Source organism: Pomacea canaliculata, linkage group LG7 (genome assembly GCF_003073045.1).
Source record: "Pomacea canaliculata isolate SZHN2017 linkage group LG7, ASM307304v1, whole genome shotgun sequence".
NCBI classification, from domain to species: Eukaryota; Metazoa; Mollusca; class Gastropoda; order Architaenioglossa; family Ampullariidae; genus Pomacea; species Pomacea canaliculata.
Genome location: NC_037596.1, coordinates 6,329,371 through 6,355,199, shown reverse-complemented (window position 1 = coordinate 6,355,199; position 25,829 = coordinate 6,329,371). Strand labels below are relative to the sequence as shown.

The 25,829-nt window shown below is 37.6% G+C and overlaps 1 protein-coding gene across 13 annotated transcripts in view; it reads right to left on the bottom strand.

Annotated features, from left to right (window-relative positions):
• The window catches only part of LOC112567740 (Down syndrome critical region protein 3 homolog), a 46,132-nt gene that overhangs the window by 16,811 nt on the left and 3,492 nt on the right, over window positions 1-25,829 (bottom strand). For 11 of the 13 annotated variants that reach the window (XR_003099869.1, XR_003099870.1, XR_003099875.1 and 8 more), the window contains exons 2-7: window positions 25,108-25,251; window positions 22,698-22,847; window positions 18,367-18,447; window positions 15,792-15,866; window positions 3,488-3,568; window positions 283-379 (exon numbers count right to left, since the gene is read on the bottom strand). Coding sequence is in view for 4 of the 13 variants with exons in the window: in XM_025244540.1 (XP_025100325.1) it covers window positions 283-379; window positions 3,488-3,568; window positions 15,792-15,866; window positions 18,367-18,447; window positions 22,698-22,847; window positions 25,108-25,251 (628 nt within the window). In the remaining 9 variants the exon portion in view is untranslated. The remainder of the gene's footprint in view (window positions 1-282; window positions 380-3,487; window positions 3,569-15,791; window positions 15,867-18,366; window positions 18,448-22,697; window positions 22,848-25,107; window positions 25,252-25,829) is intronic. The other 2 variants (XM_025244541.1, XM_025244542.1) reach the window with 2 other exon arrangements.

The following is a 25,829-nucleotide window of genomic DNA, read 5'->3' as shown; positions in this document are numbered from 1 at the left end:
TAATCCATCATATATAGAAAAAAGAATTTTCCAGAATGAACACAGAACAGCACACTGCAAAATACAACTTAAAATACAAGTACATTATATATATAATATACACAGAAAATTTAATGCCACAAACATAAAAATGGTAAATGGAAGCTTTAAACCACGGTCTTTAGAAGAGACATCAGTTGCAGGACATGCAGTAAGTATTAAATCAACAAACAAGAAATCTCAATGTCTCATTTAAGCATGATCATGCTATTTCCATATCTGTTTACACTACAGAAAACATACCATCTTTTGCGTAGCCCTCAGCACAGCCACAAGTCTCAACTCTCACAAGCTGAATCTCTATCGACTTGATAGGTGCATCACATTGCTCAACTGTAAGCTGAACAGAATATAATCAAAGTTATACTGCCTTTATGAACCTTACAAAAGCTTATTTAAATGACCCCTGCAATTAGATATTATTAAGGTGCTGTCCTACGGTGAACAAAAAACAGTTTTGCAAACCTGTTAGTCAAACCAGCAGTTTCCTGGATGCAAGGAAAATGGTTTTAAAATCTGTTTTGGAAACACTTTCCCCATTTGCGATGGCATACGGGCAAACTTTCTGAAAAACTTAGTAAAAGAGCGCCTATCTGCAATGGCAGACTCATCAGACAATGAGTGCAGCAGCACTTCATGTTCTCAAGAAAAAGAAGACAAAGCGAAAGTGGTGGATAAGACCATGGACTGAAAGAATAGCCCAGCAAGGCACCTACAATGCTCTGATGCAGGAGCTGAGTGCTGAGGATTCAGACCTGGCGAACAGCTTGCTGTGATGCTGAGATTTCTAGCCACAGGTGAGATCGTGTTTTTTTAAACCAGTCAGTTAAAAAATGTTGGTTAAGCACTACAAACCATCCAATTTTTGACTCAAATTAAACTTCTATAATAATCCAAAAAAAATATTTCTGAAGACAAATACAGTGATACCTCGGTTCTCGAACGCCTTGACTTTCGACCAAATCGGTATTCGACCAGGAAATTCGAGAAAATTTTGTCTTGGAATCCGAACAAATATTTGGAACTCGAACATCCGAACGTCCGAGATGAGCCGAGTTGAGCCGAATGGCGTTCATTCGGCCCAGCGCGCCTTGCTTGCGTCATCAGTGTGAGTGCAGAGAGAGAGAGTCACGTTTTTGTGGAGAGAGTCATGAAATGTGTGCAAAATGGGCAGAAATCGCAAATTTTGTTGAACATCACCTGATAAAGTGGTAGCAAATAGAGCAGTTAACATTTTCAATGACAATGTTATGTCCACTTTCCGCAAAATTTGCAAAGAAGAAAAAAACAGCAAACAATTGACAAATTTTTCCGTAAAGAAATCAGACAAGCAACTGCAGAGCAAGATTCTGATTCTCCTCAGCAAAAGATACAGAGAACAGAAACACCCGAAGAGCAGTTACCCTCTGTTTTTATTGAAGAGGACTCCTCTTCAAAACAATAACCATCCCCCTTCCCTCCTCCCTCCACATTCATTCCCTCCTGCCATAAAGTTTGGTACAGGTACAGTAAATGAAACACAATTTACTGTACTGTACTCTACAGTACATTTTATTTATTTTTTTTGTTTTCTTTTAATAAATACACTTTTATTTCTTATTTCTTGTTGAGACTAATGTTTTTCTACATATTATATACAAATTAGGCCAGTAAATAGGCATTTTCTGGGGCTTGGAACGAATTAATCCAGTTTCCATTATATCCTATGGGTTTCATTGCTTCGGTTCTCGAACAATTTGGTTCTCGACCGTCCTCCCGGAACGAATTATGTTCGAGAACCGAGGTATCACTGTATAGGAACAACTTCATGATTAATCAGTGAAATTACGTGTGTGTGTGTGTGTGTGCATTTCATTTTATGGTATGTGTGTTTGTAGGATGCCAGTTTCTTTTGCCTTTTTTTTTTTTTTTTTTTTGTATTTGTTTTGAACAAACCACTCTCAATATACTATACTAGAATATCAATGATAAATTGGGACACAATGAGAAAATTGCGACTCACATTATAAACAGCATAAAATACAAATGTCTTTATTTCAGTCAAGGTCATAGACACATAGGCACCTAAAAAAATAAACAATTCCTTCAAGTGTAGAGGTCCTAGTAGTTCTTCGCTAGGTTCTGTCTTGAAACCTTTGGCACCAGGTTGTCAATATCTAGTTTTATAAGCTTCCTTTGTGTACCATCTGGTAATTCCTAAATTTTTTGAATGAGATTTTTTTGCTCAGATGAGTTCAAGGTCTTCTTTAGGTCTACTTTTTATTTCTATAATAATCCATGACCCACTCAGTCAGCTCATCCCCTTGATCTTTTCGTGCTCTTTTTTCTGGCGTTTTGCCTGCACTTTGGTAGTCACTTCTTGACTGCAAGGGCTTGAAGTGGGTGAAAGTGCCACGTCATCCTCTTTAGCCTCTTTAGAATGAATTTCAGAGATTTCCTCTTCTGTCTGGGACTGGTAGAAATGATCTTTGCTTTGGTTCAACTATCTCACTAATAGGATGCAGACTGTCTTTGTCGATGGTCAAACATCTCACCCTGCTCCACTTTCTTGCAGCATCCCTCAAGGCTCTGTTTGTTCTACAGACAAAGCCATTTTCATCTTGCATCCAGTCTCACGCTTCTCATCAATCATATGCTGATGATATGCAGCTGTACTGCTCTAGTCCACTGAAACTCAATGATGATAAAACAGAAGCCCTCCTATGTTCGAGAAGAAGAAATCCATCTTCCCTTGTTTATCCACCAAGTCACATCAAGGTGGGCGAAACCAACATCACCTTTGCATTCTCCATCAGGAATCTGGGATTCATTGTCACTTTAGACATGACTCTTGCTAAACAAATTACAGCTGTCTGTCAGTCTGCCTATTATGAATCCTTTTATTATGAATCCTATTGAATCTTTTAAATGTGCACTGAAAACACACCTCTTCCGTAAACATTACTCCTAACAACCTTTCCCATAATGCTAGTCCTTTTTCACACCCTTCCTTTTGCAATATCATGTTACTCTCAGCTCTTGCTCTTGTTATTTGGTTCCTTTTTATATTTTCTCTATTTGATTTCATTCTTCATTTAGTATGGTTGTTTATTCTTTTATAGTTCATATGTTATTTGTTTTCCTGTCCCTCGTATGCTGTCCATGTTTTGTTCTTGTTCTTAAGTGCTAAGAGCATGCTCCTTAGGAGTGCGAGTATATGCCTTACAAATTTTGCATTTATTATTATTAGTTATCTGCCTAGCACTCTGCTATTTGCATGACCAGCTGAGGTGCAGAACATTGGGTGGCAGGGTGATTAGAACACATCTTAACTGTAAAAACCAAGATCCATGTATAAGAAAACAATTTCACTGACAACAGAATTAAAAGGTAATGGCAGAGAAGAACCTTTTTCAAGTAATCCTAAAGAAAGATGACTGTTTTGACACTTATTATCTCCAATACTCACCTCCCCTTTTAAAGGTTTAGTGATCTGTATGCATGATGATTCCAACTTTCCCTTGACTTTAAACCTGGGGATATTCTGTTTCTGCACACATTTGCACAAATATATACACACACATGTGTACACCCACAAAAAGATATAATGAAGGTGTTGATGTGTATATGTACATATACATATACATTTATGTCCTATGTTGAATAATTGAATGTGTCTCCTTCAGTCTGTCAAGGTCATGTACAGTGCAAGTGAGTGAGCCAGCCTCTACACCTGCCTGCTAGTATATAATATTTTGGTATCTATGGTGTATCTGAATGTATGAATAGTGTATAATGTACGAGAAAGATAGTGTGTATGTACAGATATGTATGCAGAAAGAATAATTTTTTTGGTACAAATAATAGTGCAGGTAGTGACATCTGGGAGTACAGGTGTGAGTATGATTGGTATTTGTGGAATAGGCAGACACCATCAAGTCAAAGTCTTAGTGTAATGTCGCTTGGAAAATAAATGAATTCTTCTACTATTGTATAGTGACCAGAATTTTTTAAGCCATTCCAGAGACACGAGCTGGGAGTTGGGGAGAAAATCTAGAGTAGCGTAGACCAGTGGTTCTCAAAGTATTTCAGACCGCAGGCCACTTCACTATAGCAAAAAATATGGTGGACCAGCAAGGCCTCAATTCACTCTGTACAGTAAATTTCAAATTTAAATTGCTCATTTGTTTCATTACAATTCAAAACTAAATAAACTTTTGTGACAGGAGTATAGCAATAAATTTACATGAAAATAAGATACTTTGCAAAATTCTTTATCAATTAAATGTTAATGCGATGAATGTAGTTGCTTTTGACGAGATATTAGGGTGATAAACTTCACTTTGCTGACATATGACTGTCAGCTGCGGACCACCTGACATATACGTGAAGCCCACAAGTGGTCCATGGACCACACTTTGAGAACCACTAATGTAGACTACAAACGTCTGAAAAGGGGGACAGATAGTTACCTTATCTATTGCCAAAGCTCAGTTTTACTTTTAAATAATTCCCATAAGAACATGTACATTAGCCTCAAGCATAAAACAGCTTTATACTTTATAATGCACCAACCAGTGACAGCCATAAGTTTCATCAGATCTGTCATATTCATAACATTATTTTATTCAGTCTACTGACCTACACCATCATGGAAGATAAAGGGAGATGTCAGAGCTCATCTGCTAGACAAAGAAGGTATAAAGTCAGACTAATCCTTGTATATTCACATTTTTTAAAACTATTTTTAGACTCTTGGTATTCACAGATCCATGTTGAGCTCTGTAACCTGAAGTGCACTCACTGGAAAGCTGAGAATGTTTGACGGAAGACTGGACTCACAGTCCATAAAGAGACTCCTAAAGCCATGAAGTGAAGCATTGCAAAATGTATCAACAAGACCAAAACATCATATCTTCAGGCTCAAATAATTAACTGCACCTTTTCCAAGACATTTTTCAACATCTGCAATCGAATGACTGGAATCAGCAAGGAATTGCCACTGCCTTCTCCCTATCCTGCTTCACAGCTGTCGCAAGCGTTTTGTGATTATTTTGATCGGTAAAGGAGGGTGCTGATCACATTTGACTTGAAGATTCTCAGCTTGATCTTCTGACTGATGTTTTTTGCCTTCCATGTGCTCCTGAGTGAGGTGAAGACCTCCGCACCCCCGATGTTTGACATTTTGGACCCAAGATAGGTGAAACTGTCAACTTCCCCAATCTCTTCTCCATTTAGTTTGATGCTGTTTTGGACTCGGGCATTCACTCTCATACTTTTCGTTTTCTTTGCGCTGACCTTCAAGCCAAGATTTCCAGCTGTTCTGAGAAGGCATTTGTTTTTTCCTGCATGTCCAAGTCTTCCAGCGTTGTTGTTGCTGTCATAGTCATGGTCCATCTGATCCCTCTTCTCTGACTGTCGGTGGAAGTCTTCATGCTCCAGTCCATTGCCAGGATGAACAGAAACGGCGACAGAATGCAGGCCTGCTTCACCCCAGAACTGACGTTGAAGGGGTCTGTGAGCTCTGTGTCACAGACAACCTGGGATTTGAAATCGATGTACAGCATTGCAATAACCTGAACAAGTTTTGCAGGGACTCCATAATGCCTCAGGATCTTCCATAAGGACTCGCGGTGAATGGTTTCAAAAGCCTTCTCCACGTTGATGAAATTGATGTACAACAGTGTGTTCTCGTTGCTCTGCTCCAGAATCTGTCGCAGAATGAAGATGTGTTCAGAGCAGGATCGCCCAGGGCGAAATTCTGCTTGCTGTGGTCAGAGGTCTTTCTCAAGGATTGAAGTCTTGACAAAACAATCTTGCTGAAGACCTTGCTGGTGAGGGAAAGAAATGTTATACCCCTCTAATTAATGCGGTCTCCAAGAACTCCTTTCTTGGGTAACTTGAAGATGAGCCCTGTCTTCCATGCATCAGGGAGCTGTGCTGATTCCCAAACTTGCCTGAAGATTTCAGTCAGCTTGGGAACTGTCACATTCACATCTGCTTTCAACATCTCTGCTGTTATTCCATCTGCCCCTCGTGCTTCACCGCTCTTAATTGTCTTGATTGCTGCTGTCACTTCTTCCAGGCTTGGTGGGTCTGTGCAGATGTCAAGGTCTATAACTGCTGGCTGGAATTTGCAAGCTGAGGGGGTTCTGGTCTGTTCAGAACTGACTCAAAATGCTCTCTCAAGTGCTGTAGTTTTCCTGCCTCTCTCTCGATAACATTACCGTTCATGTCTTTCACATGTTCTTAAACCCTTTGTTTAGCTGTTTGTTTATCTTGTAAAGTGTCTTCATGTCATGCTGCTTTTTCAGCTTCATCTGCCAGCTTCTCTATGTAGACTCTTTTGTCGGTTTTTGTCATCTTCTTTACCTCTTTGTTTAGTTTTGTATATCTTTATCTGTGTCGTTCCTTCAGACATTCAGATTTAGTGCTGTTGATTTTTTTTGTTTGGCTGACTTTCTCTCATCTATCTTCTTCCATGTCTCTTCGCTGATCCACTGTTCTTTCTTATTCCGTTGGAAGCCCAGTATTTCCTCTCCTGTTTCCTGTAAGACTCGACTGAAGTCATCTAAGTCATCTGTTGTTGGTCTCCTAGTGTCTGGAACCTGTTCTTTACTTCCATAGCAAAGGCCCAAAACTCCATGGAACCTTCCCATACAGTAATACAAAATGATGCAGGCAGAGTAATGTACTCTTTCTTCATGACAGTTATTGCATCATTATAACTCATTGTACACAAGAACTTTATTTCTCTCACTCATATCTAGCAATTAGAAACCCTTTTACTTCATAATTAATCATTCTCAAGCACCATATATATGACTTCATGATTATCAAAAACCACATGCCTTGATAGGATATACATTAATATTGTTGTGCTGTAATCCTATGACACATGAGATCGAAGATGCTTTCCATGATGATTGCTTTATTTGTGTGAGATTGAAAAAAAAACAAAAACCAAAAATAAACACATACTTTTCTGTTGTGTAAAATTTTACATTTGCTGGCCTCTTTGGGCAGATGGATATTCTTAAAATGTTTGTTAAATCTATGTGTATATGTTTATTTTTTTATGTTACTATATTGTAAAATATTGCTTGTTTGTTATGTATACTTATATTGTTATGTATCTGCAAGAAAAAAAAAAAAGAAAAAATCATGTATCCCTTATGTCTCCTTGTAGTCTGGATACCCTATACCTACTTGAAAATGTTTGTGAGGAGACATGTTTTCCTTCTCCTATTTAACATTTATATATTTGAAGATAATATGTAGATGAGCTATACCTTGGATATAACTAATATCATATGTTTATAAATAAGTATAAGTCAAGTGTGTGATTGAAATGTGCGGAGTGCCTGAAATATGTGTTATTTATGGACGTATGTTGAAAGCTATCTGTATTTGTGTAAGTTACAACTAAATGTTAAAGACAAACCACTACAACCTATGCTGTTTCTATAATGTCATCTGGTCCTTACATAGACTAAGGTATAATGAGGTGGAGGAAATTTTTGTGTACATTGTCAGGGATAAGTTTGTTGATCTATTTATGTAAATTGATGTGTGCGATAGTTTATTTTTGTTTTTGTTTTTTTTTAATGTTTTGTATATGTGTATAAAAAAAAATTCTAGGTAAAAGAAAAACAGACTGGACAACATTGTGCTGTTGCTGAGTATTTGCTTTGAGACTTAGACATGTCAACCACAATGAATGTGAATTCTGTACATTTGCGTATTTTAAAAAATGTGAAATAAATCTATCGATGAGTTTATTGGGACCTTGTTCTTATTTAACTTCTTCAGCTGAAGTTCAGACTTGTTTATTTTTGCTTTCATAGTGAACTCCTATGTAAAATTCAAACCTGCAGGGCTGAATCTCAAAATTGACTTACTTTGTCTTCCACGCAAAAATCACAGGGGGGAGGTGAGCGATCGCTCAGTGTGGGTGGCGGCGGCTTGGCGAGTCTCGACGACTTTTTCTGGATTAGAGGCCGCTAAGTGACGACTATCTAATAATGGTATAATCCAGAGTGTTCGCCAACCCAGGCCAAATCCTGAGATATTTTTTTTACAGTATTCGAGTGGTAATATTATGTTCTACTGTGCAAAATAAACGGTATGCAAGGGAAACTCCACAGGCGCTCAGCTCAGGTCAGCATACAACAGGGCGGGCGGCCCACAGCAGAGAAACGTAAGGCGCACAACACATCGTCGTCAACTCATGAAGACAGCCTGACTGAACCTTCAAAAGAAAAAAGGCTAGAGAAGAAAAAGGTGAAGAAAAATAAAAAAGAAGAAGCCGGTTATACTACGTCTTCAGCACTGACGAAGCACTTTCCAACGATCAGCAGACACATGAGCACCACTGTCAGCACCGACATATGATAGCAGACGACGCGCTGTCACAGACACCACAAACTAACCAGCCACTGCTTCAGTCACCTAATCCCCAAGAAATCTTGACACCTGTGGAAAAACTGATATTAGCAAAGTTAGACAGCAATGGAGCAAAAATTGACAAAGTCACTGCAACTATTGAAAGAATGGAATCTGCAATGCTCGTGTTGCAACAAGAAGTTGACAGATTGAAAAGGCAAGTGACAGAATTGAGAAAAGCAGCAGGAGGCGGCACAAGCGGACATTGAAGTTGCAAATATTAAAGCTCTGAAGGCTGAAAACAAAAGCAATGCTAATGAGCAATACTCCAGGAATTACAACATTAGAATTTACTATGTTGCGGACAGGGCCGTGCTTAGGGGCAGGCGGACGAGGCATCTGCCTAGGGCCCCACGCTTCAAGGGGCCCCGCGCTTTTGATTGATATGGTAACTAGGCATATGGAAGTGTAGTCAGCCGTATCACATTCTCGCTGGACGCGCTTGGAGACAGAAGGCTGCTGGACACCGAGGATTTATCGCGCATGAACGTTCGTGCATTGAGATATTGCTGGATTTATGTGCCACTAGGGGGGAGGGGGCAAGTTGGAACTGAGTGAACAAGTTACTGAGGTGTGGCCAGTCTGTGAATTGAGCGGATTGGGCCCCGCCCCTGGCTTTGCAGCCTGTAAGCGAGAGGTCTAGTGATTTATTTCCTAGTTACTGAAATTTTCTTTTCCCGTTTCTCCACCACCAAAAAAAAAAAAAAGAAAGAAATAACTACTACGTTAGTCTAACTGAGCTAGAGAAGGTGTCGGCATGCTGGGTGGATTGTAGGGTAGGAGGTAGGGAGGAAAGTTAATGCCACTGGACTCCGAGTCTCCGACTACTGCAACTAAAGAGAGGGACAATCGGACGACCACTGGACCGTCCGGACGACTACCGACGATGTAATAACACATCAGCCGGCAGGTCATTATCTTTCCTTTCAGTCTCCGACCTTCTTTCGCTTTTCGCCTAAGCATGAGCTTCGTGTAATGTATATTTGTTTCACGATGAGAAGGACCTAAAGTTTATAGATGTGTTATGGCACAAATGTTAACTTAGTTTGTCTAAGTTTTTTTTATTATTAAACTGCTTCTTTTCTTGACACCCACAATGCAGCGTGCTGTCAATGATAAAAGACGAGATATCCCTGAGGAAAAAAGTGACTTTAGATCCCAACTAAAACCGTGTGATCGTGGCGTGAGGGCCCCGCACATGCCCTTTGCCTCGGGCCCCGCGGGGGCTAAGAACGGGCCTGGTTGCGGAACCGGAAGGTGAAACGATCAGAGAGTGTCAGGAAACTGTTCTAAAACTTTTCCGTGAAAAACTGGGAGTAAAACAAATAACAGAAAGAGACTTGGATGCGGTCCATCGTCTAGGGAGAAGGCTACAGCAGAACCAGCCACGACCAATCATCGTCCGCTTTGTGTCAAGAAAGACGCGAGAAGAAATAATCAAGAACAGGAAGAAACTGAAGGCACAGCCAGGACAGAGATCGGTGGTCATCGTGGAAGACCTCACCAAAGATAATTACATTCTCTTGCAGCGGGCCCGGCACACAGAAACAGTCAAGCAGTGCTGGACAAAAATGGGCAAAATCTTTGTGAAGACCCGCTCTGGAGTTACCAAGCAGATCAGGGCTCTGTCTGATCTCAACAACGACAACAACGACAAGCCAGCACAGAACTTTACAAGAGAGAGACAGCACCTCCAGCACCACCAGCCCGAACTGACTGACCAGAAGGAAAGACCCATCAGATTCCAACAACAGGGTACGGCAAGAACTACTAGACAGCACCACCAGGCTGAACTGACTGACCAGAAGGAAAGATCTATCAGATTCCAACAACAGGGTACGGCAAGGAATACTAAAGGTCAAGGCCGAGGCCGCGGGCTGCACAAGGGGCGGTGTCAAAAGTCGTGTGACATGTCTCAGAGCAGAGCGGGCAGTCAGAGGGACATGAGTGACGGTGAATGGGTCTCTCAAGGTGATAGTGAAGAAGACGAGCCATTTGGATTCCAATAATTTAAATGTGTAGGATGTGTATTTACGTGTTTAGAATGTTTTTTTTTTTTTATCCTTTACACGACAATCTTTTCACCGAAAGGATATACTCACCATTTTGATATGACCCCCATTCACAAGCAACAGAGTGACAAGACTTGTTCAACAACCGAAACGGAAGTGTTTTGAAAATACTCCATACCAGGTTATTCATAATAAACAGTCTTACTCAAGTGACAGAGGGATTTGTGCAGGTGAGAGGCGAAACCCCTCCTAAATGGTTTGTAAGTGCAAGTGTGTATTGTCAGCGAGGGTGAGTTGTGTGTATGTGTGTGTGAGCTATGTGTTTCTATTCTTAACCCCAATAACTTTGCTATCCTCTTTTTCTCTCTTACTTCTACCACTGAAATCTCCAGCTCCACTTATGTGCACGCTATATAATTTAACATCTTTCTCTTTATTTCAACATAATTGTAGAAAATTTGGTATTAAACTAAGACAAAACTTGCTCGACCATAGGCCTAAGCACTATGCTACAGTATTAGCTATTGTAATAGATGTTAAATTGTCCAAATATTATTGCATTGCATTACTGTATATTTCAAGGTGTTTTGCTATTTATTGTATAGTTATGCAACTTATGTACTATAATGGATACTAAGAAATCTGTTGATATTTGTTCTTTTAACTGTAATGGCCTTGGGAACCATATGAAACGCAAAGATGTGTTTGATTATTTACGGAAACAGAAGTTTGATGTATACCTTTTGCAAGAGACACATTGGACAACTAATTCTGAAAACTTTATAAGATCATGCTGGGGATATGACTGCTTCTTAGCAGGTGATAATACAAATAGTAAAGGTGCAGCCATTCTTTTGGCTAACTCATGTGAATATAAAGTCCATAATATTATCAGAGATCCTGAGGGTAGCTACATACTATTGGATATGGAACTTTTAGGGAAACATATAACGTTGGCCAATATATATGGCCCCAGTGATAGAGATAAGCCACTTTAATTATTTCTCCAAAGTCTTCCAGCTCATTGAAAACATGGGAAATTTGGAGGTCATTGTTGGGGGGGACTGGAATGTGATTTTAAACCCGAACCTAAATGCCAGAAATTACAAATGTTACGTTAATCGCCCACAAAGCCATAATAAGATAAAAGAAGCAATGATAAATTTAGCACTGATAGATATATGGCGTGAAATCTTCCAGGATAAAAAATGCTACACTTGGAGGAGATTTAATTCAACCCAGCAAAGCCGTCTAGATTACTTTTTAATTTCAGAATCATTGATGCCTGAAATAAGGGATGTAAAAATTCTACCAGGCTATCAATCTGATCACTCTATAGTTAAATTAGGACTCAAGTCAAATATTTCAAAAAGTAGACCCAAACAATATTGGAAGTTTAACAATTCCTTATTGAAAGATAATACCTACATTGATACTGTCAGAAAGCTGATCACTGATATTAAACAACAATATGCAGTGCCAGTATATAATATGAATAACATAAGTAATATTACGGATGAACACATTGAATTCGTAATTGATGACCAACTTTTCTTTGAAACACTGCTGATGGAAATTAGAGGAAAAACTATTGCGTATTCCTCCTTTAGGGCTAAAGAGGAAAGAAAGGAAGAAAATCAATTACTTAAAGAAATTAAAGAATTAGAATTAAGCAGGGATTTAAACCAAGCTGATGTGCAGGTATTAGAAGAAAAAAAACTTAGATTAAAACAGATACGTGAAAAAAAGCTAAATGGCATGATGGTTCGTTCAAGAGTACAGTGGATACACTATGGAGAGAAACCAAGTAAATACTTCTGTAATTTAGAAAGTAGAAACTTCTTAGCAAAGAACATGTGCTCTTTGGAGAGAGAAAATGGAGATATCCTCTATGAGGACAGTGAAATGGTTAATGAGACAAAGGCTTTTTATGAAAGGTTATATTGCCAGCAGAATATAACAGAAGTGGAATTAGATACACTGGTTGAAAATGCAGTAAAACTGAATAAGGAAGAAACTAATTCACTGGAAGGACCTATCACCTATGGGGAAGCACATACAGCATTACGGTTAATGAAGAATAATAAAAGCCCTGGTAGTGATGGATTTACATGTGAATTTTTTAAGTTCTTCTTTAAAAATATTGGCATCTTCATGGTATGTTCAATTAATCATGGCTATCTAAAAGGTTGTTTATCCATAACTCAAAGACGGTATTATATCCTGTATTCAAAAAGAAGGAAAACCGAAACAATATATAAAAAACTGGAGACCAATCTCTTTACTTAATGTTACTTATAAAATTGCATCCTCATGTATCGCAAATAGAATAAAAAAGGTATTGCCTAAAATAATTCATACTGATCAAAAAGGTTTCATAAAAGGTAGAAACATTGGGGACAATATACGTCTGATATATGACCTTCTGGTGTACACTAATTGTAAAAAAATACCTGGTTTACTACTGTTGGTGGACTTAGAGAAAGCGTTCGATAGTATATCTTGGACATTTACTGATAAAGTACTGAACTTCTTACATTTTGGACCTGATTTGAGGAAATGGATACACACTTTCTATTCAGACATATCCTCATGTGTCTTGGTAAATGGTATATACTCTTCATGGTTCCGTATTTATAGAGGTGTGAGACAAGGGGACCCCTTGTCGCCTTATTTGTTTTTATTATGTGCAGAGATATTATCTATTATGTTGCGTGAAAATGAAAATGTGAGAGGTGTGAAAGTGCAAGATAAGGAACTTTTATTATCACAATTTGCAGATGATACAGCTTTGTGTCTGGATGGAAGTGAAAAATCGTTTACAGAAAGTGTTAAAATTCTCACTGTCTTTGCAAAGATGTCAGGACTAAAAGTAAACTATGAGAAAACCCAAGCTATATGGATAGGCAGTAAAAAAAACTGCGGCATAAGGTTTCTGCGTGATATGAACTTCTGTTGGGATCCAGGAATTTTTAAATATTTAGGTATCACTTTCTCCTTGGACGTGGACCGTATTGTAAGCTTAAACTATGAGGATAAACTAATTGAAATAAAAAAATTACTTTGCTCATGGAGCAAGCGGCAGCTTACCCCATTTGGAAAAATAACAGTTTTAAAAACCTTAGCCATGTCAAAATTAACTTACCTATTCCATAACCTACCTGACCCTGAGGGCATATTTTTGAAAGAAATCGAACAGTTATTTTTTAATTTTCTATGGACTGGAAAGCAGGCTAAAATCAGTAAGAAAGGGGTATGTCAACCTTACATAAAAGGTGGTCTGGAAATGGTTAATATTTATTACTTCCTATCTGCAATGAAAATCAGTTGGCTAAAGAGACTCTTCTACAACAAGGCAGTATTAAAAGAATCTACTCTATACTTGTATCCTGAACTTGATAAACTACATTCTCTAGGTAGTGAATTTGTGAATGCATTAATTAATAGAATACACAACCCTTTTTGGCATGATGTTTTGAAACATTTTAAAAGATTACATGTAAAATGTACACCCGCAACTATTGATGAATTTAATGCAGAATGTCTCTTCTACAACATAAATATTGTTATAGGCAACCACACAATTTACTTTAGTGATTGGCTACGAGAAGATATCTACAAAGTTAGACATTTACTTAAAGAAAATGGTGACTATCTCACATAACAGGAGTTTCAGCTAAAATTTCCCAACTTGACCACTAACTTTCTACAGTTCGCAGGAGTTCTAAACGCAATTAAACAGTTTCAAAATAAATTACAGATAAAAAACATTAAAGGAACTGAGGAAAGAAAAGAAAAGGTATGGGAGATAATTTGTAAAGGAAATAAATCGGTACAATTAATGCTTGTAAATTCTTACTCCCTACCTAGTGGAATTTTGAAATGGAACTCTACCTTTGACAACATACCATGGAAACTTGTATTTAACAAATGCCATAAAACAACATCTGATAACCAACTAAAATGGTTCCAGTTAAGAATTCTCCATAGAATTTTGCCAACTAACAGGTTTCTCTTTATAAGAAAGATTGTTGATTCCCCCAAATGTGCTATATGTCTTAACGATGAAGAGACAATAAGTCATCTGTTATGGCAATGTCAACTTGTTAGTGTTTTCTGTAGAGATTTACATTCAGTCATGATTAGTAAATGTGCAACACTAAGAAACTTAATTTTTCTGAAAAACTTATTTTATTTGGTGTACAGGACAACATTTGTACGGACCTAAGTGTTAGACCTAATTATCTTGTTAGCAAAATATTACATTTATGTATGCAAATGGAGAAACGATATACCCTCTATACATGCCTTTTTTCAGATTGTAAAATACAGATATAATATAGAAAGATACCATAGTATTTTAAGTAATAAGTTAGACCTATTTGAAGTTATTTGGAAACCATATCAAAAATTATTAATATAAACGCAATTAGTGGAAGCTGGGATGTTCTCTTTTATCTCTTCTCCTCATCTTTCCTCTTTACTCTTTTCCTCACTTCTATACTGAATGAATGTGATAATTGTCATATATGTTATGCTATTGATAAATTAAAAAAAAATCACTACTTAATCACTACTTAATCCAGATTGACTTGTTCTCCACAACCACCTCTCTTTAACCACATTAAAAAGCTATTTTCTGTAATATTTTGATCACTTTCTCAGACAACCCCCTTCCTTTATAAAAAGTGTTGGTCTCTTTAGTCTCCTTGTGTTGCCCTCCTCTCTGTCCCATGTATCATGCAAAAGAAATTCAGCAGACACCTATCTACTTTTCAGGTCCCACTGTTTGGAATTTTCTTCCACTTTCCCTTCAAACTTTTTGTTTATGTTCAAAGCTTCCAGATTTGTCTTCAAACTCATCTTTTTTTAGAAATATCTTTCCTAGTCAAACTTACTTTTTTATTCACTTTTAAGTTCTTCATCTTCATCCCTGCGCTAAGTGCATGTTTCCCATGAAGTCATCCTTTTGCTGACACTTTTTTTTGGTATGCTCAGTTCATTTGTAGTCTTTTGTAAGCAGAGGAGTAAGTTTGAATCCTCATGAGGAAATAAGCTCTAAAAATTCAATTATTATTAGTTCAAAATTAAGTTTTATTAAAGGTTATGCCCTGGATTCAGGCAAATTATTATTCGATGTTAAGATGTATTAAAAATGTAAATTACATATACCATAAACCACAATTAACAATCTTCCTGCAGTACAAATTGTATGGGCCTGTAGAGTGTGAAAGATAATCGAAGTCCAATCATTCCCAAGTCCAATAATAATGAAAAATAGGCACTCTAAAGGAAAATAAAAATCTGAAAACGTACCTCCTTGACATTTACAAGAGTCTCAGGAGATATGGTGAAGCTAACTGGTTTTGCTTTGGCTCTTTCTTCTTGGTCCTGAAGCAAATATGAGCAATTCGCATTCAGTAATATTCTACTAGCAACTGTTGTACTTTAATAAATCCATATTGGAAAACACCTAGCATGTTAAAAAAAACCCAGCTGACTTGATAGATGCATTCCAGAAGGGCCAAGCCTAACATGAAAATCCACATAATGCAAAAATAATTTTGGGATAAGTAATGATGGTCACATTTGCAGACTTTAGTATCAGATTTGATTTTTAGAACAATCATGAATGGTTTGTGATGTTTTTATGTTGGTTGTTAATTCACCATGGTGATATCAAGCAAACCCTTTCAAATTTTGTCCTAATATATAGCCTCTTGTATTATTTGACCACTTTGCATCTTTACTTGTGCAGTAAGGCAAGTGATGCATTATTATAATTATGCAAAATATAAAAACATGCATTCTTACATATAAAATCATTCTTAAGGCACACCTATATCACACACCCATGCATACATACAACTGATAATTTATCTATAATCTATGGTTGAGAAGATTGACTGCGAGTAGGAGCCAGATGTTGCAAAACTTGTTGCTTACAGATGCAAATTACCAACTTTGAAATTATATAATTATATACTATAAGCGATTTGTTTGGTACCAAAAACAATATGTTTCTAGCTTTCAAGGCAGAAGACTCCACCGCTTCATACATGTAATTAAGGAAAATGTTGTTTGTGTTTGGATTGCGACTGTTTGCGTTGAAAAAAAAATATAAATATCTCTTGATGCATTTAATTAAGGTTGTGCGAAAGTGCATGTGAGTAGCGTGACAATCATGGAAAAGTCAGTGAGTTTGGTGGATGCTTTTCTATGTTTTCTAAATAAAATGTTCTATGACCTCAACCCCAAAGTACTTGATATGTATGCATTTTTTAAATATAGATTGAATGTTTCTCAATATTACACAGTCTTTACTCATTAGCTATCTGTGCATGTTTAAGTATTTTTGTAAGCTTTTTTACTCTTCTTTTGTCAAAATCTCCAACAGTGCCACAATTCATTGTTGAACTTTTTGAATCATTTTGTTTTTGTAACACCCATGATATTTAAGGGTATATTGTGTGTATTTACATAGTTTACAGTTTTAGGGTTTTTATATCTCTGAGAAGACATTCTTTTTCCTTTAACTCTTGTGGGGGTCACGAGACTTGAACGCCCATAAGACTTCCGGTCACACCATTAGCTTTCTCTTTCTTCCCCGAGAGACAGCGTGGGTTAGCCGAAGCATTAGGTTGTCCTAAATCAGGATGGTAGAAAATAATCTTGAATTTAGATTGCTAGAACTATGGCCTAAGAGTATGTTACGATTTTGAATGCTTTTTGTTTACCATGAGTAGCATGACTGAGGATTTCCCGTTCGAGGAAAAGAGATATTCTCCTCATGTAGCATTTTTGTGTCAATGCTGATGTTAGGCTGGTTTGTAGAGAATAAGGATGTTGATGTTAAGCTTATAGGAAATATTACTCTGGTTATATGCCTAAGACCCTGTTTTGAGAGAATGTATTTTCATGTTGCCTGAGTTCAAAATATGCAGGATGGTTGTAGATTTTAGCATGGGGAGATACCACGTTTTTCCTAACTGTAGCAAGTAGATTAGATGGAGATATAATAGAAAGACAGAATGGGAAATTGAGGAGGGCTTTCAAATGTTTTTCATAACTAAGATTGTGCTTGCATATCACCACGTATTCTGTTAAATAGCGTATTGCTAAGGCGAGATTTGTAAGATAGGAAATGTTGAGTGAGATGGCATGTGATATTATGTCTTCACACGTGCAGAGGTAGAAGGATATGTAATATTTGCATCACATGTTCTAGGAGGGTTTTTGTGTAATAAGATTCTGTATATGTTATGTTTTGGGAAAATATCCATGAAAGAATATGATGTATATGCGTGTTGTCACACATGTGAGAGAAAAAAAAAGGGAGTTGATGTGTTATTTTTGGAAATGTATTTGAGTATTTCTCAATTGATTTTGGCATCATGGATTATGTGATACAAGTTTCCCTTTGTTTTGTTTTCAGGGCAACTTGTGTTCTCTCACAAGGAGAGGGAAGGGTATTCTCTCACAAGGAATTGGTTCGGCATTTGTCTCTCATCCATTTACTGGGTTTTTTTTTTTCTTATCATTTTTTCCCTTTCCTTTTTTTCCTCTATCCCACCCTTATTTTCCACTCCAGTGTTTTTTTTTTTTTCTCCACTGAATAAAGAGAGGAAAAGAAACTATGGCAACGATTGCTCTTTCATGTGTGCTGGCATGCATCGCGAAGTATCTCTCCCCACACAAACACTCACCAAATTAAGCCGGTTCTACTATTTGATGTAATCAAAGTTCCTAAGAGTTAAATATTCAAATCTACGCAAAGGCTGAGAACATTACTGATAAACATATTTTATGCCAAAAATTTCTAGGGCATCAAAATTAAGAAAGGAGATCAGAACACACCTTGGTATCATACTGAATAGTTAAATTAGTTTACCTTATATTCAATGATGAACTCACACTGTTTCTGCAGGTCTTTGTTCAAAAGTGATCGTTTCATATCTACTCTTATAAGGTACTGCAATCAGATCAGGTACTAAATAAAATGTTGCCATCTGTTAATAAGATCATATGAAAGACAAGAAAAATGGCACAATAATCTTAAGAATATATGCAAAATGCAGGACCTCTTTTTTACGACCCAGAAAGGGTTACTAGTGTATATCAAGAACCCACACCTGTACCTCTGCTAAGACTGACCTTAATAAATGTACTTTCTTTGATAAAATTAAAAAGGATTGCAAACTATTTATACTCTTTCACTGAAACTTTAAAAATAATAGGTATAAGATGCTTTAAATTTGTGTTTATATTTTTTTTCACAGTATATAACAATACCTTTATTTTACTTCATTTACATCTACTATTGTAACTGAAACAAACTGGACTATATAAGCAAACACACAACAAATTATATAAAGTCAGTGTTATTTTTGTTAGTTTTGCCCTCACTCATGTCAAGATCAAGGTTGGGATCCAAACAAAACATCCATTACAACTGCAGTCTTTTTACGTTAGCAGCAATAAAAGCATCTCTAGAGCACTTCCCTGCCAACAACAGCCTCAATGCACTTTGACGTAAGTTTTGCTTACCAATAACTTTTTCCCACACATTTGTACACACACAGGCACACACAAAAAACAGACATATATGCATACAGGATGGGAAGGTATTAAAAGAGAGAGAAAAAAGTCCAGCAGCTATTTAAAGTATTCATAGAAAGATGGCTCTTAAGGCCAAATTTGAAAGAATCAAAAGTGTAAGTGTGCAGTTATTTGGCAAAGCATTCCAGACACTAGGGTCACAGGGCCACAGGAAAAAAGAGCAGCAGGCAAATTAATACAGTCTGATATACAGTATGAGCAGATCAAAGAAACTTATTATAGGCTGACACAGTGATAATAACAGATATCCGAAAGTAAGGCTGTTAAGACAATGGTCGAAGAGTGAGGCCACTTGGAGATCAAATGAAGGCTTGGAAGGGTAGCCAGTGCAGCTCATGGAATAGTGGTGTCGGAGGATTAGATTTCCACTTATGGAAGATAATTGCAGCATGGTTTTGGGCTCTCAAAGGCCTTCTTTAAGCAGGCTGTTGGGAAGCTCAACAAACAGGAAGTTGGAGTAGCTTTGCTGGGACAGCTCAAACGCAGATATGAGTTTCTTGGTGGAAGAAAATGTTAATAAAGGTCTATTGCAATTTACTTGAGTTTTCCCTTTAAATGCAAGACATCGATAATGGGGAACTGAACATGATGATGACATATATTATTAACTCTGACCACCCATATACACCAGTAGACAATATTGAGTAGATAATATGTACAGTGTTCATACATTGTTCACACACCAGCTAATATAATGAGGTAGCTCATGAGCCCCAACCCCTGCTCATCTCCCATCAAAGACTTAACAATGTGTGAAACAAAATACAACAAGAAAAGATATTACAAGTTATTCAAAATTTATGATAATGTGGCTCATCTAAGGGATCTCGGTATGATCCACACTATCTGTAATACCACATGCTACATTTATATTACTGGCGGTTCTCAGGTTACATCAGCCCCAAGTTACGATGTTTTGTGGTTATGACACATCTCCCATTTACAGTATACAGCCTTGTTTTGACGTAAGTGGTTTTGCACCGTAAACGTCCTAATGTGAACTTCGTATTTTTTTATTACTGTTTATTCTTATTTCATTTCATTATTAAAAGTATTTTATATGTGTTTTTTGATAATTACTGTTAGGATAGGTGTTAGGACAGGATTTACATGCAGTATGTACATTTGTTCCGACTTACAGCGAAAATCGGTAGGAACGGAACAGCATCGTAAGTCAAGGACTGCCAGTATTTCCTATTGTACCATCTACTCTCACACACAACATCCACTTATCTCTGGTGGTTGTTACTGCTGCCTTTATACAACAAGTTTTTCCTTTATCTCAGTGCCTGTATGACTGTGAGTCTATGCTTGTAACGAGGTAAGTAGCAGATCTGCAGCCAAGAGTCACAGTAGCAATGTGGCTTGTTTGCAGATTTTTCAGATTCTGAAATTTTTTCCATGATCTTCATGTTAAAGTGTTAACTTTCAAAATTGTTAGACTTAACTTTTCACATTTTAAAATCAAAGCTCCATACAATTGAAGCATTCTGATCAGTTTCTGAAGCACACACCCTCATCATGGTGAAAAAAGACAAAATGTCTATGATGCAGCTTTCAAGTTGTTTATATTTGCGACTTATAGACCAGTGCAGCTTATTTGTGAAAACAAAAAAAGATTTTAAAAAAAAGTTTAGTGGGTGTGGCTTAAAAACAGGTGTGTTCAACAGACCAAAATTTATGGTAGTTGTTGCCAACTGGGTCTTTGCACTATGAGTCTTTAACTCAAGCATTCTGATTTTCTACCAAGTCTTGCCCTCCTGGATCATCCTGGCCTCAAAGAAAAGTCCCTTGGTGTTGAAAGAAGTGTTCAAGATATGTCAAATTTTGCCTTGAAGAACTGCTGACTTCAAACTCAAGAAGACTGAGAAGTGCCAAGCATGTGCTGTTCCTATGCTTACATTTTCGTGTATTTACACTACATCCACACTAACCATCGGTCAGTTACACAACAGGCATCCTTTAACCAATCACCAACTTGCAACAACGAACTTGAGGGGAGACACCTCCAACTAAGCAGTGATCAGTGCGAGCCCTGCCCTACAAAAGTGATGGGAAGGAAAGAATAGAAAGGGAAAGAAGAAAAGGACTTTTTTTTGTCATTATAGGGTAATGGCCCAGCTAAACACATGAAAAATACTCTTGGTGTTTCTACTCTGAAATGCCTTCTGCTTTGCTGTCACTACACAGTCATGGTGGCTGGTTATCAGTGAGCCTTGAAACATCACTGTTTTTGTTTGACTGTGATAAACTGCTTGGGATTAGCTGTCTACTATAATGTGCTGTTACAGGTTCTTCTTATCTATCTAGGTATTCTCTGGCTATGGACATGTGGTTAATTTAGCTTCTTAAATGTGGGAGATTTCATGTACCCCCAAAAATTACCACAAGGTCTTGTAAGAAGAATTCTGTGAAGTTCTAGCAAAACTGATCTAAAACATGACCAAACCAGACCAGCTTACATTGAGTAGGGGTTTGCTGGCCATACTTCGAACAATGTCATTGGTTTTATGTCCTGTGTATGAGATCTGGAGAAGCACTTCTCTGAACTGACAGAGTCCATGTTTTGTAAAGCAGGATCAGTACTATGAGAATCTTGTAATGTACACCTGTGACAGACTTTGTCTGGCCAAGCCATTGCCACTGTTGCTGTCATGATCTTTTCCAAAAAGATGTTGGGCAGCACAGGTGAAAGGAGGCAGCCATGATGAATGCTTATTATTGTATGAAAGAAAGCTCCATATGGTTATCCAGCAGTACTGCACTCGTTAAGTTATTATACAGCACTCCAGCAACTTGGATGCAATCCTCATTGATATTGAATTTTCGTATTATATGCTGTATACCAGACTCGATCAAAAGCCTTACAGAAGTGGATAAAGCTATAACAGAGGTACAGCTGATGCTGCAGATGTTCATCAAGATTAACAGTTGGTAGCTGGTCAACTGAAGCCACCATGTTCTGCTAAGAGTTCTTTAGCAATGGTGCTGATGCCACTCTACTGCTTTTAGCATGAATTTGCCAGATGGTTAATTATTATTGTTCTGCAGTTCTTGCACTGTTTTTTATTTCCTTTTTCTTGAAAGGTTTGACTAGTGATTGCATCTATTCTTTGGTTTATTGCTTGTATTCCAAGACTCTTTGGCACAAACCAGTAATGGAACCATGTACCCTAAATGAGAAGATGCAGAAGTCTCTGATTATCACAAAGTGTGGTCTTTAAGGTTGAAATGGAACTATTTCATGACAATGCCAGAAGTCAAACATCACATTAAGTCACCGAAGAAGGACATGGTTAAGGCAGCAGACAGATGAAGTACTGACAGCACTGAAATGTGATCCCAACCACATGCTGACAATAAATCACTAAATTACATAGTGCACTGTTAGTGGCGCAGGTGCGAATCATGTACTTTATTACCAGATAATTAATTAACGGATGGGTTTTGGAGACTAAAATTTACGTGTTAGTTTTATATCACCTATACCTACCAATATCTGGGAAAAAATGCAAAGCATTCAGGTTGATCTTAAAGGTACATCATTAGAAGCAGTCATAGCATTTAGATTTTACTGTATAAAGTGCTTTTTTAACAACAAACCTGTATATTAACAAAGACACCATGGTAGGTTTCATATAATGTCTTTCCTGGCTTTGGTTTGAGAGGAATTTCAAAAGGAATCTCTGTTTTGCCTGAGGGAAGGCGTCCTGGCTTGGCAATTTCTAAGGGGTAATGCAGTACCTGAATTGGCTACAAATCACATAACAAAGAAAGAAAAATATGAAGCAAGCAACAAATGAAATTTAATTATCTCTATAGACATCTAACCTACTGCTCCTGTAGCATAATTTTATAAATTAAAATAAATTTTGAATCACAGTACAGTATGTCCTTAAAGGCCAAAGTCGAAGTGGTCGTATTTTTGAAATGGTTTCTCCCGTACGAGGGAAGGTAGGAGTACATGGTGGTGTACTAGCGGTCAGTTTTCCCTAACTGCTACCCTGGCCCCGAGGCAGGGTGGCGATCACAGGCAATAAACCGAGCAATAAAACGTCTTTCTCAGCGTGTGTACTCGGTGCTGGCGTTTAGAAAGCTGGAGTGAAACGGTTTGCAGCTGAACATACTGTCAGGGTTAGGACCGACAATTGAATGTATTCTCCTTCAAATAAAAAGAAAAATAAGGGAGAAAGCGGAAATGACACAAACACAAAGACAACTGAATTTTAAAACTTTATTTTTAATGCTTTCGTCTATCTGTTTTTATCTCTCTATATCTTTCTTCACTCACAAGGGATGATAATATTTCAATATTTTCAGTTTATTCCCCTGGTGACTGACATAAAGTACATCTGTTTGAGTGCAATGTTCGTACCTTTACAAATGGGCAACAATTCACACCTGTAACATAGAGTCCATACACCATCTACAATAGCGGTAACCTGGCAGTTAATAAGTTAGTGAGAACTAAAGTTGTAAGAAACATCAACGAGAGGTGGCACATTGATAGAAGTATAAAAGTTGGGACAAAAAAAAAACCTGGCGCAAGGTAGAAAAGCGAACCTCGGCAAGAAGTGGCGCCCTCAGCTCAGTTAGATTCAGTGGATTCTGAATGGTACGTAAATCATGAGATGAAGGGGGATCGAAGGTGTTTTAAACTGTGCAAATAAATTAAATGAGTTTCAGTTGCAAACTATATTTAGCAATAAAGCGCCTTTCTCGGACGACTAGTACTTTGCTGTAGGGTCTGAGAAAAGCGAGGTGAAACGGCTTCTATCTGAACATACTGTCTTTCCTTACATCTTTGTTTACTCATAAGAGGGGATAATAATATTTAATATTTTCAGTTGATTCCTCCTGATGACTGACCTAAAGTACACCTCGGTTTGAGCGCAATGTTCGAACTTTTACAAAAGGCCAACAATTCACGACTGCAACATTGTGCCCCCACGGTCTTTTCTCTTCTTATCTAACCCGACCATTGTGCTGGGGGGAGGTCATCGGTGCTTGCGTCTTCCTGAGTCGACAAAACCGAGAACTGGACGCGGAGAAGACATGTACAATCAAAAGGGTTAGGACCAGTTTAGCACCCATGGATTTGTTTGTGTGTTCTCCCTTGAGAGAAGAGAGAGAGGACAGAAGTCGTTTCGCCTCATTGCTCAGACCCTATGGCAAGTATAATGGTCGGGTGAGGGAAGTGTTTTATTGCCAGGCGAGTGGTGGTGCCTCTGATCTCTACCCCACCTTTTGTCCGGGTAGTAATTTGAGACGACTGGACACAAATAGTCAGCACCGCGTGTACTCCTTACCTTCCCTCGCACGGGGCGATACCACTGTCTTCGTCCGGATGGTAAACTTTGGCCTTTAACTTTACTAATAGGTTCTTGGAAACTGTGACTTTAAGCAAAACAACATTTAACAAAACCAGTGTTACCACTGGAGAAAACTTTCAGACAGATGAAGAAAAGCACTCTACCAAAAGAGTGGAAATATTTAATTTTCATTGTAATGAGACAATGTTGAATGACACAAAATTAAGTGAAAATTCTCTGTAGCTGATGATGTACAGTACTAGTAGCATGTCTTATGTTCTTCTTATCCTACTTATTATAAATGTGATTTATAAAAGTTTGAATGAACTTTTTTTTGCAAGCTGAATAAGCACAGTATTTTGTACTTTTAGATCTTTGCACCATCAGTAAATTTGCTTAACCTTGGTGATAAAGGAAGAAGTTGATTTATAATGACAGATGCTTTGACATTACTGACCTTGCTATGACTGCAGTCACATCACTCAAAACTTTCTAACATTTCATTATTTACACAGTAGCATACATCCATACCTTACACTTACCTCTAGTAGTATACTTATCATGCATAGCTTCAGCTATCTACTAAATAGACATACTGTAAAATACTCTCTGATAAGGTATATAACTGTCACGCAACTTTATTCTGGGCTCTAGATCACAAATAAGTAGTCAAAAAAAAAAAAAAAAAAAAGACAGCAGACCTTGATGGAATTGTAGAAAGCTTCAAAAACACCAACACTCTTTGCGCTCAGCTGTAGATTTACTATTCCCTCAACAACTAAGCTGATACCCTGATGCTGAACTTCTCCTTTACTTTGCACCACCACCAGTCCGGATACTACATCCTGGTAGAATATAAGAAGTCAAGCTTAGTTCAAACAAAATGTTATCAGAATGTAATGTAAACTAAATGGCCACTATTTTTTTGAGTTAATCTTTGTGTGTTAATGTTCAGGCTACGATAAATGTCTGAATACAAACATATAGACCTCACTATAGACCAACTACTGATTGTGATCTAAAGACATTTTAACTTTGCCTCAAACTCAACATCACAAAATGAAAAGAGGTTTCTGAGACACTTCTTGTACCTCAAGGGATCAGCAAGAAATTCTCTTATTTAAAAAAATTATTCTGCTCACTGGTTGTTTGAGGCAATATAGATATTATATATGCAGAAAAGTACCTGAATGTATATGTTTAAGTCACTTATTTTACCTCTGAGTGTGCAAACTGGTGGTAATGGATTAGACTTATTGTTACTAGTTTTGGCACCGTTTGCTGGTTTGCTCTTTGAAAGGAGTATGATTAGTGATTGCATCCCTTCTCAAAACCATTATTTGCAAGACTCTTGGGTTGCATTTCTCCTTTTTCTGAAGGCTCTCTTTTAGTGACAGAGACACAAGCCTCCACTATAAAATTA